The sequence below is a fragment of the Cottoperca gobio genome, chromosome 9, assembly GCF_900634415.1.
Source record: "Cottoperca gobio chromosome 9, fCotGob3.1, whole genome shotgun sequence".
Lineage (NCBI taxonomy): Eukaryota > Metazoa > Chordata > Actinopteri > Perciformes > Bovichtidae > Cottoperca > Cottoperca gobio.
Window position 1 is genome coordinate 11455922 of NC_041363.1, and position 16872 is coordinate 11472793.

Consider the following 16872-nt stretch of genomic DNA (forward strand, 5'->3'; position numbering starts at 1 on the left):
CTAACAAACCTGATGGCAATCTGACGACCCTCTGAAACATTTCATGACTTCTGTCTAATTAAATTTAAGTGGCCATGCAGTTGTCAAAGTCCTATGGACACATATCTACTGTATCTACTATATCCTTGTAAAATGACTTATAAACCTACAGAGAAAGTCTGTGTACACTTTTGCCCTCGTACCATATTGTAAACCTGGGCATGGCCATTCACTTGTATTTGTATTTATTTATTAATAGAAGCATTAGTGCCTGTGCATGGGGAAAAAATATTTATGAAGTCATTGAAGTCAAGTCATTGATAATCAGTGGCATCTGTCATATCTCTGGGTGTACTCGGGCTGCTGTAGAATTATTTTGAGTAGTTTGTGGACATGTTAAACTTCTCTGGAGCTGCACTACCGTGTGAAATTCCACAGCACTTTGATAATCACTTCTTAGTGAGGTACGTCTGTGTGTCTGCTCTGAGACTGAACGAGAAATCTTTGTCAGTGAGTGTGCAAAGACAGTTGACATTTTACTTTTATCCCTCCCTAGTTACAAATACGCAAAGGTAAGAGGGGTCAGAGTGCAGGGTCAGCCCCCGGAGCACCTGCTATGTGCTCATTATTTTTACTATTAATGCACATAATTTAAAAGTACTTTAGAGACACCTCTACGACTGCTCTGTGAAGGCTCTTTTCTGGTTTGATGGCTACCTTCATGGCTCATTATCTTGCAGCGCTGGCACAGGGGCAATTAGCATGATGGATCACGACCTCCCTGTCTTCCCAGGTTTCTGACCCATGGATCACGATCTTGCTAAATCTTTTTTTGACATTATAAGGATGTTCAATGAGAGACAGTGACAGTCACTCAACCGTGAGTTCTTATCAATAGCATGAACTGTCAAATAGGAGATAAAAATGGCAACCGTAAATAATATCGAAAAAGGCTTTGATTTCAAGAAAATGTGAAATATCTTTAAGTGAGCAACATAAGCGCATCTCAAGGATGTGTTTGTGTATTATGTTTGTTTAGTTCATGAGTGATTACTTTAAAATTGCAATACACACGCAAATCATTTAAGAATGGATGATATGCTCTCTGTTGTGGAGGTGCGTCTGCCAAAACATAAATATTTGTATCACATGAACCAGGGCAGCTGTCAACAAACCCTCCTCCTCTCACAGCCTGAGCAGCTGTTTGCATGCATGTAAATAAATAGTTTATGTGTGTGAGCATGCATTCAGTTAATGTATGCTCACCAGTCTTGTATACATGGGTTTTAATTAATCAATTAATCAATCAGATCACTGCACAGGCTTTCACAGGCGTCACATTTTGCTGGTGATTCATTGTCTCTGTAGAGCAGAGCTTTTTTTTACTGCAGTCATTTCCTGGAAATCCTGTCACAGTGACCAGACGTGTGTAGTTGAGCTCCGTTAGTATTCTAAGGATGGAGGATAATTAATGATCTCAACCTTCAGACGGTTGGAGTTATGCAGTAAGCAAGAGCCATTTTCCTCTCACAGGTTTGATGCACCAGCTGGGAATTCATAACATGTACTCAGCACACTACACTATAACTCTCCAGCTTAGTAGTCAGCGGTCTGATCGTTTATATTTTTGTCTATCTTAGCACATTAGAAAATGTTACTGAATTAAAACTCATTGCTTAGTTGCTGCAGTTTGCTGTTAATCTTTTGTTGTTTGCTGCTTTCTGAGAGTGTTTCGATTGGATACGCTGCCAGAGCTGTACTGCAGAGCTTTGGGGACAGTGATGAGTTGCACTGCACAGTTTCTCATTTGCTTGTGGTGAGCTGAGCGCCGTGTTACTGGGTTTAACCTGCTGTCTCCTCTGTTTGTCTCCTTGTGATGTATCTCACGGGAGGTATGGAGCCAGTTAGCAATTACTGGCCAGGATTACACTCCCCTGGGACGCATCTTCGCTCTTCATCTACCTCGTTCCTTCTTCTGTTTCTGATATACTTCTGATACATTCTCTTTCACTCATCTCCCTCTCTCTTTGCTGTAAGTGCTGAAATAAATATTTTCCAACCATAGGTACAAACTCTCTCGGTGGTCTTCAGATTTGTTTACCTACAGTATCCACTCTTGCAATGCAATATCTGCTTGTATTTTGTGGTTATGTTTAGTCACTCACAGAACTTGATTATGTTTAGAGAAAGATCATGGTCTTGGGTTGATACAGTAAAAAGTCACCCCCTCTCTCTGACCCTTTCCAGTCTATCTGTCCTATCTCTATATTAAAGGCAACACAAGTCTCGTGCTTTTGTAATGAAATAATATTTGAAGGATAATTTAAATGATGCTTGTACTTTAACAAAGAACAGACATCTTTTATATAAATGATAATGCTGCGGGCATGTTCATTTGTTCTATATTCCACAGCACCACTGTGAAAAGTAAGCTCTTTGATGAAAAACTTTAGAATTTTTCTGACAAAGGTTTCCCCTCTGATGAGGCCTTTCAGTATGTTCAAATACCATCTTTAATCCAGAGGGGCAGGACATTTCTCCCATGTGCTCGGCTGCTCGACATTCACGTCTTTCTGCCACAGAGTGACGTCTTAGCCAGAGGCCTGGCTCCACTGATCTGACAGCCTGTCCCCAGCGACGAGCAGAGAGACGAACCCTGACAGTGGGACGGAAGCAAGACTACTGCGCTCCCAATTACACACACATCTTAGTCTCCTACTTCCTCTCTCACTCTGTCTCTCTCTCTCTCTCTGTCCCTCGCTCTTTTGCGCTCAACATTGAGATGCAAAATAAGGAAGGAGTGAAGGCTACAGCATACACAAGCTGAGGATGGATGTGTGTTTACGTGTTAAAATGTTGTAAACCTGTAAACTGGTTTCCCATTTTGCCTCAGACACAGATATTTGCCTAAATGATATCATCAACCTTCTAAGTAGGAGGTTTCCGTAGAGACACGCTGGGAACTGGAAACAGACGTGCATTTGTGTCGATGCTGGGTGTTCTACGGGGTGGTGGACTGTGGAGGGAAGGGGGAGGTAGACCGCCCTTGAGGCATGACTGGTGTGGTAATGGGCTCCTGGCCTTGCCTCGTGATGTCGACTTCGCTACGGAGCGCCATCCATCCACATCTGTTGGGAAGGAAGAGGTTGGAATGAGAGGGGGTGAGCTAGGCAGTGACACTGATGCACAGAAAGCATAGATATGGTATTCATTGTAAAACCCAGTTGAATATATTTATCTTGTTTCATCTCCGGTAATCAAACTCGTCCGGTAGTGCTTGATATTTCATCGATCCTATATGGATCTGGCTCAGTGAAGGATATTTCTGACATACTTGCTTCATTTTAGATCTAAATCTTTTTGAGTTTTTCACTACTTGTTTCAGTGAGGTTTAGGAAAGAGAATTAGATTTACAGGCGACGTGTTGTAAGCAGTCCCTTCTAAACAAAAATGGCCCATTACATGCGTTTATTTTTAAGTTGCATTGCTTAGAGAACTGAACTCGTTGGCAGAATGAGGGTAAATAATAAGAGCAAGGCTTCACTGCAGTGCTGCGTATATCTTCACTAAGCCATGCATTTTTGTTAACTCTTAAACGTCCCAACTGTACCTATCATCATATCATATTTTAACATTGAGCCAATCCACTGTTATTTAAAATGTGCTCAATGCTTTCCATAGGAACAGATGCCCATGAGCTACTTTTATCCCCCTCACAGCACCTCTGAAATGTCTAAACACCACCCAGTGTCCCTCTAACAGTATACTGCATATTATCCTTATATTATCGAGACACTACTCTGTACTTTCACCTTATCAAATGTGACATGATGCCGAGCACTGGGGTTGGGTTTCATGTAGCTCAGTACAGTAACCTTGGGTTTCCTTCAAAACAGAAAATAGTCTCATTACATTACAGTTCATTTAGCTGATGCTTTTGTCCAAAGAGATAAGTGCAAACAATCACGAGGATACAACTCCGAACAGCGAGAATCTATTATCTCATGTTTTGAATTCATTGGGAGATTTACAATAAATCAGTCTCCAAAGGTTAATTGTTTGTTTGAGGGCATACCACTATCTCTGTGAGGCATCAAGGGCAGGACGTTCTGATTTTGTATAATCCAGATTTCCAGACACTTTCTTTTGTATTGCTTTTAAAGGGGGTCGAATTAAAAGAGATGTTCTTATTATATGAAAATTCCTCTTTTCTCTTATTGTAAAGCATAACAAATGACTCATTTTGAACTTGGGGTGTATACATAAATGTATACAGGCTTATTGTTGCCTCGTGGGAGGAAGTTCAAATTTACATCCACTTGCCAACAAATGTATCTATTTAAAGCTGCTCTGCTATAGTCATACTTTATCAATTTAAGGCTTATTTCATTATCCTCTCCAACTCTCTGAACTGACTCGCCTCTTTCACTGTTTCTTGTTTTCCTTTGCACTGCAGCTTCCCGTCTCTCGACACACACTCCAGTCAGTCTTCTAACTTTACGTCGTCAGCTTTTTCCTCTTTTTCCTCTGCAGTGACTTTAGTGAAATTCAGTGTAATTTGATTGCTCCGCTATTTCTGGCCGATAATGGGTGGATGGATTCCTGATCCATATTCGCTTTAGGGTTTGTTGTCGCTGTAGGGCTGCTGGGTTGGCCTTTGGCTGGACTGGCCTTTGGCTGGACTGTTTTGTTTCCGTCTGTCCCTTCTAAAGGCCAGACAGTCTCTGTGAAAGCCTTTACATCATGTTCACACGTTATCTCTGAGGCTTGAGCTCAGTGTGTGTGTGCTGCTTCTTTCTGGCTAAACTTTGGTTACCTTTGGGAAAATGGATGCCCTGGAATGCAAACATGGTGAGAGATTTGTTTACCTTCCCTTTTTCCTTTCCCCCTTTGCTCAGCCTCACCTGGTTTCTTTCTACCCTCAGACCTCTAGGATCTCTTTACTTTTAGATGAGAAGACTGCAAGTATAATATCCTTTAAATGTTCACCCTTTTAGTTTAGCGTTTCAGCATGTTAACATCTGCTAATTCGCACTAAACTCAAAGTACAGCTGTTGAGAGTATCAGTAGTATTTGGTAATACACTAAACTATTGGACAAATTACAATTTTGACCTGATGGTGTATAAAAAGTCAGAGGAACAACAAAGCTTTTACAATGTATTCTTATTTATGACATTGATCTATGAAATATCCACTCTAAGATTGAACAAAAAATACATTTAAAAACAGCATCATTGGAGCATTGTTCCTGGATGGCAAGCACCATTTCTTCTTAACGCTAAGTCCACTGCAGAGATATCTCTGTGCTGCTTGTTTCTCAGTGGAGCTTGACATTCCACTGGCCAAAGGCCCCGGTCGAATTTGAACTCCGTTGCTGTTACATGGTGTAGTCCTGAGACTGCCAGGCTACCAACATCCCCCAGGCGGAGATCCATGTCATACTTTAATGGTTTAAATAGGCTTGACAGGGCTGATAGTCTCTTCCCCTGCGAGGTCACAGCTAGCTGCCATGTTCTTAGGATAAAGTGTTGCTGTAGTGCTGCCTCTCACCAAGACTTTGACAGTTCCCCGTATCAGCTACAGAACAGACCTTTTTAATGCGACAAAGCATGATCTGGATGGTGGAGTGCAGAAGACAGCAGAACAGCCGTGTCTAGACATTAGAGGGTCAGCAGGGTGACACGAGGATGGAGAAACTTTCTCTCTGCACTCGAACCTTTAAATATATATTTCCTTGTTGAGATAAACAGTGTCCTCCTTGTCCTCATTTTCCTTATTTTTCTGTATTCTGTATTTTGTGTGTGTGTGTGTGTGTGTGTGTGTGTGTGTGTGTGTGTGTGTGTGTGTGGTGTGTGTGTGTGTGTGTGTGTGTGTGTGTGTGTGTGTGTGTGTGTGTGTGTGTGTGTGTTCTATTTAGCTTCAGTAACCTCTCTTGAGTGACATCATAGTAAAAGGGCTACTGCTGCTACCGCAAAGGCTCATGGGTATGAAGGAGTTGTCTGTATAAATGCTCTGATACAGCTTATATTTACATTTGAAAAACTACTTAGGATTTCATATTAAGTGTGTCACTGTCTAATGGGTGTATTTATGTGTGTCAAGGGAAAGCATCAGTAAAATCTGAAGGCTTAATTAATACTAATTCCTCAGTGGTACAAATCACTGTTAAATGTAATTTGTCTTTTTATCATTTAATCACTTTTTTCTTCATTGTTTAGGAAAAACAATAAAACATGGAACGAGTAAACAACACTTTGTGGCCGCTATATCTTTACTAAGTTAACACTATTATTGTATTTCCATATTAGTTATGTGACATAATTGTAGGTCATTATGTAATGGAGTATATTTAAGCAATAGCTCACGACAGGCCGTGGTATATGCTCATTACATCACAGTTAAGGGCCGTGGTTCGGCCCCCTTAACTGTGATATAATGACCATATATCACGGTCTGAAGTGAGCTATTGCTTTTATAAAACGGTTACCAAGTGTGGCAATATGAAAGAAAAATACACACTCCAATTTAAATTGTTTTTATTATTAAATAATGATGTTCAAAATAAAATAGTCCCTCCGTTGCCTTCTGCACAAAACATAGTGCGAGGTGGTTGCTATGCAACAACACTAACAGCTAGCGCGGTGTTCTGTTCGTTTCGGTTTCTTTCCATTTGGTCTACCTGCTCTTCACGTAGCTCTGTATGTCGTCTTTTAGGGGCTTTTTTCTCTGGAGATAGGCACTGATCAATCCACTCCTCCAGAGTAAAGCTTAGTAAGTTTGTTGGTTGTAGCTTTTTCTCAGAGGTGGAGGGATACTGACTTGTTGTGAAAAGTAACTACAATTCTACCCGTGATATACGCTCATTATACCACGGCTAAGAACCAATCAGATTGCTTGATTTGACATGTCCATTTTATAAATAATTGTATATTTGCTTGCTATGGTAGCTTTTGGAGTCAGCTCTAATGGGAAATCTATCATAAGTGTTTTTGCGTTTCAGCAGCTATGAAGTTAAATATGTTGCACAACACATTTAGAAAACCTTTCTAAAATGTCTTTGTTAATCTTATCTTTTATGATTAGTGTACTCACAAGTTCCAATAATCATCTCTTGTTCAAGATGGTGTATACGTGACCTCTGACCTCTCCCTTCCAGATGACTCGGGGGACGAGGAGCCTACATCCCAGTCGGACCGCAGTGAGATTCAGGGCACCCTGAAGATACTTGTTAGCAAGCTTGATGACCTCAGCACATGTAATGACTTGATCGCCAAGCACGGGGCTGCCCTGCAGCGTTCCCTGAGTGAACTCGAGGGTCTGAAAGTGCCTGTGGAAGGAGGGGAGAAGATCAAGGCAGTCAATGAGCGAGCCACCCTCTTCCGCATCACTTCCAATGCTATGATCAATGTAAGTAGCTGCGGCAGAACGGGCTACAAGACACAGCAGCAGTGAGCAGAGTGTCCTGCGTCCCGCATGCTTCAGCATGATCAATGTGACAGGAATGCCAGTCATCTATAATGCCCTGGTTAGTGTGTGATGAGAGATGAGATTACTTTACAGTGTGACATTCTAAACGAGAGTTAGTGAGCTGCAGACATGGAGGCTTAGAGAAGCAGTTCTAGACTGTGTTAAACCTACTTAAACCTAAGTGTTAACAAACTCTATCCTTGTATGTGATCTGCAGTAAACTCAACCCCGCCCCAAATAAAAACAACAAAAAAATAGCCACAAAAGAAATCCCTTTTCCAACATACCATATTGCGGTTTAGCTTTACCATATCAGCTACATTTCACTCAGCACAACAACAAACACACTTTTAAGTCTCCACTATGTGTTGGATCTGATTAACAGCATGTGCTCTACTGTAGTTGACTCTGGTCCATTCTCCTCAATGCTACATACCATGGGCTTTACAGTGAGTTATTAGTTGACGAGCGTTCAGGGAGAGTTAAGGTCCTGAAGAAGAGATACTGATATGATAGTTGGTGGGGGGGATGGGGGACAGGAATAGCCCCTCTAAATCTCGACCCTCCCTGTCTGGTGAGGAATGTCAGAGCCTTCTGGACTACAGACAGACAGACCTGCTCTGAGAACCAGATATTCACACCAGGTTTGTATTTTCTTCCTGCTTCTCTCGATAGCTTTTCTAATAGCATTGTTTATTCTTGTGGATGTTTATTTTTGCTATAATGCACACCTGACAGTTTTTTCTGTGAAATGTCTGGCTGTTAGGAGTCATGGTTAAACTGCACGATTAGGTTTGAAATGAGGCAGTGGTAAATGATAACTCCTAAATGCTTAAGTATTTGCTTCTACAGCTTATTAAGAAACTTGAGCCATAGTGTTATGACAAGAAAAGTAAAAAAAAAAGTCAAATCTAGGGTGCACTTTTGAGTTTGCTCAAAAATAATGAGCGCCCTTTTTCTCTCTGTCATCCATTTTCTTTATTAATTGGTATGGGAAATTGAAACTTACTGGACAAGCAATAAAATAGACTCTCTTGGATTGCCTAACTCATTAAAATGCCATCAGCTTTGCCAAGAACGTACTTTTAATGAGAAATAAGTGCTGCCACAAACTCCCTGTAGCAACTTTTGGGCTTCTAAATGGCTCCCTTCAAGCAGAATGCAGGGCAGGATATTTGGATTTCTGCACACACTGTTTTCTGCCATTGTTAAGGCATTAACTTGGATATAACGGTTTAAATGTGCTTTTCCAAAAAGAAAAATGACGCTATACATGTTAGGAGGGAGTAAAGGAGGAGGGGTTGAGGGACGAAAGAGGCCATAACGGCAGGACACCACTGCATGTTCTCTGTGATCTGACCCTGGCCTGAGGAGGAGGTTGCATTAGTTCATTTAGTGGTGATATAACTTGTCACGTGTCACATTGAATCCAGGCTCTTGCCCTTCTGTGTGTGCATGCATTGACACACCTACCATAGTATGATCTAATCACATGAAACTTTACTCAAGTTCACTGTATTCTTTGCTACGTCACACATTCAGGACTTTTTGATTTGATACTGACATCAGTTGATGCCAGCTCTTACTTACATATCCTCTCCGCACACCCAATCATTTTCTTTCTGCCCTTTATAAACCCTGTGAGTGTCTTCTCTCCAGCGGAAGTCACACTGCAGTCTGTGTTTGAACCTGAGACTCAGCATAAATAAAGGGGAACTATCATACTTTTTAAGTGAGTGTTGAGTTTCATATCATGGCTATGTCTGAGGAAGTGGACCAAATGTCACATGCACTTCCAACATTTAAACTGAGGCTCAGACATTTATGTGTGGACACTTCATGCGAGACTGCTGGAGGTAAGAGTTTGATTGAATGTTTTTACTGTCAGATATTTATTTTTATTTGTTTTTTGCAAAACAGAGTTAAATTCTTAAAAATCTAAAAAAAATTAACTTTTTGTAAAAGGTAAGGATGTTTAAGTACTATCAACATATAATCAAATCCCACCATTAGAAAACATGATTTTAAATACCTTTTAAATCCCTCAGTCTGTACAGATTAGTTACTTTTTTAAGTAGCAACAAGTATTGCTTAAAAAATAACACGTGTGTTTATCAAACATTCCACTTACTTTCTGTTCAGGATCAGAAAGTCCAGACTCCGGTAAAACATGAAATATTGATGCTATTGTAATATTAATACAGCGTTTATCTGAAGTTGTAGTGTAAGCTATCAGTTTGTATTGTTTATGTTCCTGGATTCTTCTCTCTGTCATTCGCCAGGTAGTTGGAAATTGTCAAGACAGCAAATAAACTTAATATGGTTAAACTATGTCAAAGTTAAGTAAAGTCAAATTATAAGTAGAATCCAGTAAAAAACAACAACAATACACTTTGATTTTTTTATCAAAGCATTCATTTAGTTACTTGGTAAGATTAAAGACTTCTATATATTTAGAAATACACTATATTTTCAAATTTCACTAAGAATATAACTTCTTTAAAAAGTGACAACAATAGTGTATCCGTGTAATATTGTGTGGATGAAAGATTTGCTGCATTTAGACGGAGGCTGAAAAGCACTTTACCATCAGACAGATAAATACTGTCTGTCTGGAAACAAATCACGGAAGGTGTTAGCAGATCCTTGTTTCTCATCCTGCTGCCTCAAAGTGATACTGCGCTCTGACCAGAAAGAGAAACGAGATTACTTGAGTGACACATTCATCCCTTCATGATGAAGCCCCGGTAGCTCACCCGGTAGGGTGGGCGACCCAGACACAAAGGCTGAGTCCTTGCCACAGCGGCCTGTGGTTAGAGTCTGACCCGAGGCCTGTATGTCATTCCCCTTCTCTCTCTCCCCCTTTCACTATCTTCACTACTCTCTATCATAAAGGCATTAAAAGCCCCAAAACGAGAAATGTGTTCCTTCAGCTCGCTGCCTGCTTTAACTTTATCTAAGCAGTTCAAGCTAACTCTCTGCAGCCCCTCTGGCTCTGGGACCGAAGAGACATTTCCTGAAGATACTGAGTGGACCACATGTAGTCATGTGCTGTTCCACTCATGTGGGAAGAACAATGAGGACAATGACGAGCCCCCACAAAAAGCTTTCAAAATGCTTGATTGCAATAAAGCAGTTTTCCAAGAGTTTAATCAGAAAGTTTTCTCTGAGGCCCGCGATGCTGACAGCTCAATGACTGTCACATGACATTTCCTTCAAGCATATTGTCAGCTGTCAGGTGTTTTTAGGTTCATTGACCTTTGAGCGCACTACGAGGCAAGGCTGTCAGACAAATGCTGACAAGCAATATATGTTTGATCTGAAGTAACTTCTCAGCAGAAAAAAAAAGGCAGCAACAACGATGTCCCCACTGGACACACGGATCGACTGCTCTGCAATCAGAGGTTTAACCTTAGCTCGTCATTCACTGATGTTTTTATGTTTATACACTGTGCTCCCAGACACATTTCACACAGCTGGAAGACCCAGACAGCTAATTATCATATTGATGATTGCTCGAAACAATGGTGGCAATAACCTTGATTACAATGATTGGCAAGAATGTCTTTTCATCTATTTCCATATCTATGTTCTCTCTCTCATATTGTTGTAAGCTGTCAGGAAAAATGATGTCCTGAAGACATATCTTATCAGTTCAGTATATATAGTAAGTTAGCATTATTACACAATGTAATGGCTATATATAGGGCTGGACAATAATTCAATGTGATAATTTATTGTCTTTCAATGGAATTGTATCGTGATAAAATCAAATATATCGTTGTACTGTATATGAAAATATACCATAATTCCACACGAAACTATTATGTTCATTTTGCTCTAAAGTTCTTAATTAATTAGAAAATACTCAGTACTCTTCATTTGTCAAGTATTTAATTCACAAAGGAGTATACAAAAATAGGCTTTACAATGTGTTTTTTTGATATAGACTATTTATTTAATTACCAAAAAACAGTATATTGTGATATTTATCTTTATTGAGATATAAAATGACCAATATCGGGATAAAAGATTTTCGACATATCTCCCAGCCCTAGCTATAGAATAATGGCCCCATCGGTGTTTAGATTAAGATTTAAGCCTCGCTTTCACTTTTATTTTCCCCGTTAGCTATCGGTAGCTATCCCCAGTTACCAAAGAGTGTGTGATGTGAGTTTTTTGTAATTATTATCCCCGCTAGTGGAAATGGCAGAGGGTGGAACAACCGCAGTAACTGAAAAACAAAATGCTAAGTTCTGTGTTGTTAGTAGTTGCTAGGCTCTGAGGAAAACAAGAAAGTGATTTAGTTGTCTTTGCGACAGCAGCTCCAACTGTAATACCACTTGCAAACACTAGGGGGAAACTGAAAACTTGTCTGTTTCCATTGTAAATATGAAAATCTAAGCAGTTGAAAGTACCTTGCACCTTGTTGATAATTAAGCACATCAGATTTTATTCCCGGATGTAAATAAATGTTTTTGTTGCTGTATAATCTAGAAATAAAACTTTCAGTGCTGTCTTTGAGTTTATGTTCTTGTGTGCATGTGTCCCTCCCCCCAGGCCTGTCGAGACTTCTTGGACCTAGCAGAAACTCAAAGTCGGAGATGGCAGCGGGCGCTGCAGTATGAGCGAGAGCAGCGTACCCACCTAGAGGAGACCATTGAGCAGCTAGCCAAGCAGCATAACAGCCTGGAGCGAGCGTGGAGAGAAGCACCCACGCTTGTTTCCACCACACCCAGTGCCCCTACCGCCAACAAGGGTGAGACTGACTGTGTGTTACTTACTCCTGTGGGCCTCTGTGTGGACGTCACTATTCTGGCTAAAAGTCATTTGTGACCTTAGGCTCAGTATTAAAGACTGTACTCATGCTGAGGAAGGATTTTTAAATTGTGTCAGAAGGTTTGGATTATCTCTAATTTAGAGATGGTAATTACCTTCACCAAGAACTGGAGGTCATGTGGTCCCTTCTGTCAGTCTGTTCATCCATCTGTTTATCTTCTTGTTTGTTTACCTTTATTAACCAACATCTTTAAAACAAATATTTACTGTGGACATCCATCCTCCAAGAGGAAGAACCCTATTGATTTTTGTGACCCCATGACCTTACCTTTAGTGTAAGACTGCCCTCTCCAGAAAAATGACATCACTAATCAATACAAACACAGGAAGTGGTGTAACTTTCTTATAGCTCACCATTAAGTTACAGGAATGAAGACACGGTTGAAGGCATACAAGTGTTGGTTTTTAAAACTGGAGAATGGGGTGCCACATGGCTTAGGGCTTCAGATGCTGACCATGAACCCTAACATCCCCTGTTTGTGTACAGCTGGGGACCATTGTTCTCTTAACCTCATTACCTCATTACCTTTAATCTCCGTTACTGCTGTCTGTAATAAGGGTTTAAAATGCCCCAAAAAAACAAATGGAGAATGTGGTTCAAGTTCCTTCTCCTACAACCAACAAGCAAAAGTTTTCCTTTAACCATGAAGGCCGACTTTACATGACAGTAAACAAGTTTAAGTTGCTTTTATTTGATTATACCTAAACAATGGTAGAAACATCAGAAAAGGTTCATGTGGCTCTGAAAAACAACATAGGTTGTTGTTTTAAATGTGTGAACTTTAGTGTTTAACTGCCATCCGGTAAAGCTTTGGGTACACTTTTAAGTATTCTGTAATGTATACAGTGCAGTGCTGGCTTTAAAAGTAATGGCTCATCTCTCCTTAAGAAGTTGGAGGTCTGAAATAACATTTCATAACCTTTTAGTGTGTTCATGACAAGGATGTAGTTGATTCTTGAATAAACAAATTACTTGTATGCGTCATGATAAGTAGCATTAAATAGAAGCTGATTTTAAAAGAATATAATGAAAAACAACTATTTGGGGAAAATACAGTACAGTAACTTCATTCATATTGGGGGTCGTTTAATGACTGAAGGTCAGAGTTTACCCACATCTTTCAATAGAATCACTTTTCATTAGAAAGTGCTCTGATCATTGAATGTTAGGGTGTGCTTCTAATATGTAACATCTGAGGAGTTCGCATCATTCAGGCTAGTTAACCAGCAGGAACATTGCCAATTTTACTAAGCTGATTATTCCTTGATTAATCGCCACAGGTATGTGATTATACACGACTCTCTCCTGAAACTCCGTAGAATACAAACTCACCCTGTGTGGTGGCTCCGCCAGTTTTGGATGCTGTTTGAATTTACTCACAAATGTATATGTCCTGACAGGAGGGAGTGAGAGGCTGCACAAAGAAGAGGCGAGTGATGAAGATGAGGATACGGAGTACTTTGATGCCATGGAGGATTCCCCTGCATTCATCACAGTGACTGCCACTGAGAACACACAGCACAGGTCAGTCGCACACAGGGATCCAATACATGCTTTGAGTTGAGTTTTAATATAAAGTCTGCATGTGTACATGTTGATGAAGCATTCTTTGGGTGCTCTAATTTGTCATAGTAGTGTATTTGACAAGCGATGGCTCATAGTGTCACCTACACAGATTACATAGTGGTGTTCCCATCACTCTTGGTTATACAGTCATACAGGACATAAATAACATAGGGCTCTAACACCGGTCTACTTTCCTGCAGCAAAATAATCCAATTTCAGTTTTATTTTTTCCTCTCTATTTCTGTTTTCTGAATTGGAATCAGTCTGTTGCTGGCAACTCCTTTTCTTCCTCATCATTGTTATGGCTTATCTCTTGCAACATATCCCGCCAACTCCAGTAGCACCATTAAGAATGACAGTTTCTTTACACAGCATTCATCTGTAATACCCAACACTTTGGTTGCTCCCTTGTGTGTATTTGTGTATTTCTATTGTGCTCATTGTAGAAAAGATTTTCATTCTGTTCTCAGGCGATCTCAGAGTAATTTGAGCGGAGCGAGCGGAGGTCAGCCCAATGACTGGAACCAGGACGACCATGTAAGTGTCTGTCCTCCTAACTAGTCTGACAACGAGACTATTTGTGGCCACTTTACTTTTGTAATCTCAATATAGTCATTTGCTGGAAATCTCACAGCTCATTGATTTATTTATATAACCGTCTTCACTTGCTGTTCTCACAGTTCCTCTCTTAACCTACAGTCATCCCATGAACACACACACAGGCTTTATCTGTGTGTGTCCCGCGGTGATGTTGTCCCCCCTGTGGTGCCAAAGATACACAGCTGCTTCATTCCACTAAATGTTAATTACCAGTCAAGCATCTGCACTTCTTCCCCCACAACTCTCCCTTTCTTCTCCCTCTCTCTAACACACATCTGCGTCCTCTGTTCCCTCTCCTCCTGTCTCTCACTCGCTCTGTCATTTCATCTCCACTTGGTGATGTGCTGCTGAGCTGTCTATGAAGCTAGAAGTATTTCTCAAACTGTTATTTATATATAAAATATTCTTTTCACTCAAAGTTAAAAGACCACCTTCTCATCCTCCACCCCTTCCCCTTTCCACCTAATCCCAGATGTCTCCAAGCTGTAATGATGTGTCAGGGAAGGAGCTGCAGCCCTGCAGAAAGAGACGGACTCATGTCCCAGACAAGCCCAACTACTCCCTCAATTTGTGGAGCATCATGAAGAACTGCATCGGCAAGGAGCTCTCCAAAATCCCCATGCCTGTAAGTAGAGATGTTCCTAACGACTAATTTCCCTGACGCCTAAACTGAAGTTTAAACTTAGACTAGTTGAGTTGTCTTAAAGTAAGAAAACAGTCACAATTTAATCTATAAGGTTAAACATTGTCCAAAAAAAGCCATTTGAAATCACCGTTAACATGAGCAGCACAAGGACGCTTGTTTTCCATTAAGCAACATTTGACTAGGAAGACATGACATTTCAGTGGAAGTTATGTCAATGTTTAAGTTAAATGTGTACATTAATAAGATAATAATCATAATATATATAATAATAAGTTTGCAACTAGTATTTCTGGTGCAGACTAGTGAGGGTAGCAATGTTTATTCGACTAGTCGACTAATCGTGCACATCCCTCCCTGTAAGTGTTTGAAGCATGGCCCTCCTTCTCACTCACTGGTTAACATTCATCCGTGTGTGTCTCACGCCGTCTTGATCCTCCCATTCAGGTGAACTTCAACGAGCCTCTGTCGATGCTGCAGCGTCTCACCGAGGACCTGGAATATCACGAGCTTCTGGACAAGGCGGCGCGCTGCGACTCCTCCCTGGAGCAGATGTGCCTGGTCGCTGCCTTCTCCGTCTCGTCCTACTCTACCACGGTCCACCGGACAGCCAAGCCCTTCAATCCCCTCCTGGGCGAGACCTACGAGCTCGATCGACGGGAGGAGTTCGGCTACCGCTCGCTGTGTGAGCAGGTAACAGCGTGGCCACAGGGAGTTTATGCTTACACACTCACTAATGTACAGACACATGAAGAACACAAGGACAGCCCATCTTCTCCAAACAACTTGTTTGCTGCTTCTATGAAGATACTTTACCTTTATGTTTATCTTTCTTCTAAGGTGAGCCATCACCCCCCTGCAGCTGCACATCATGTGATTTCCCAACGAGGCTGGACCCTGTGGCAGGAAATCACCATCGCCAGCAAGTTCCGTGGCAAATACCTCTCCATAATGCCTCTGGGTAAGACATTTCATATTCTGCGGGGAAGCAAACAAACTATATGTGTAAATAAAGGTTCCATCATGCAAATTGAACAGCCTCACTACCAGGCAGAGTTTACTTATGAAGGTCTCCACATCCCACTTGAGAGAGGTAGACGACTGTGCTGCCTCCCACACAATCTAAAGCCAGAGGAAAGGGTGTGAAAATGAATCAGGAGGGTTTTATGACCCTTTTGACACATACATAAAGTATGGATATAAAGGGAGCTCTGTATTGCACTGGGACGTCAGAGAGCGGGGTCTGTTGGCTCAGATAGATGCAGGTCCAGGCAAGGGATGCAGTGGTATTCATCTGACGTCCCTCCCTTCCCGTTATATGCCTGCTGTGAGGTGCCATGTAAGACAAAAAACTCTTAAGTGGAAAGTGTTTACGGTCAAATGCATGTTATCAATCTTCCAGGGTTACATCACATCAGACACAGGGGGAAATGTTCTGCCTGGTCACAGGGGCATAACTGTGTTACATGCTGTGTTTTTCACCTCCTGCTGGTAGAATTGACCATCTTCACAACCAGATTAAGAATCACACAAACTACAATCTAACACATCACTTTCAGGATTGCACATTGGTAACAAAGCAGCTGTGATATTTCTTTTCTCTTTTGTCCTTGTCCCTCCCCAGGTGCCATTCACCTGCACTTCCACTCCAGCGGGAACCACTACGTGTGGAGAAAGGTCACCTCCACGGTGCACAACATCATTGTGGGCAAGCTGTGGATTGACCAGGTCTGTTATCTGTTATTTTATTGTCTCTTGTTTGTAACCATTCATGC

At 41.1% G+C, this 16872-nt stretch overlaps 1 protein-coding gene across 4 annotated transcripts in view; it reads left to right on the top strand.

Annotated features, from left to right (window-relative positions):
* The window catches only part of osbp2b (oxysterol binding protein 2b), a 44478-nt gene that overhangs the window by 18642 nt on the left and 8964 nt on the right, over window positions 1–16872 (top strand). For 3 of the 4 annotated variants that reach the window (XM_029439892.1, XM_029439894.1, XM_029439893.1), the window contains exons 3-10: window positions 7138–7388; window positions 12009–12207; window positions 13689–13812; window positions 14325–14391; window positions 14927–15079; window positions 15545–15790; window positions 15938–16058; window positions 16722–16825. In XM_029439892.1, the coding sequence (XP_029295752.1) occupies window positions 7138–7388; window positions 12009–12207; window positions 13689–13812; window positions 14325–14391; window positions 14927–15079; window positions 15545–15790; window positions 15938–16058; window positions 16722–16825 (1265 nt within the window). Of the gene's footprint in view, window positions 1–7137; window positions 7389–7936; window positions 8093–12008; window positions 12208–13688; window positions 13813–14324; window positions 14392–14926; window positions 15080–15544; window positions 15791–15937; window positions 16059–16721; window positions 16826–16872 lie in introns of those variants that run through there. The other variant, XM_029439895.1, reaches the window with a different exon arrangement.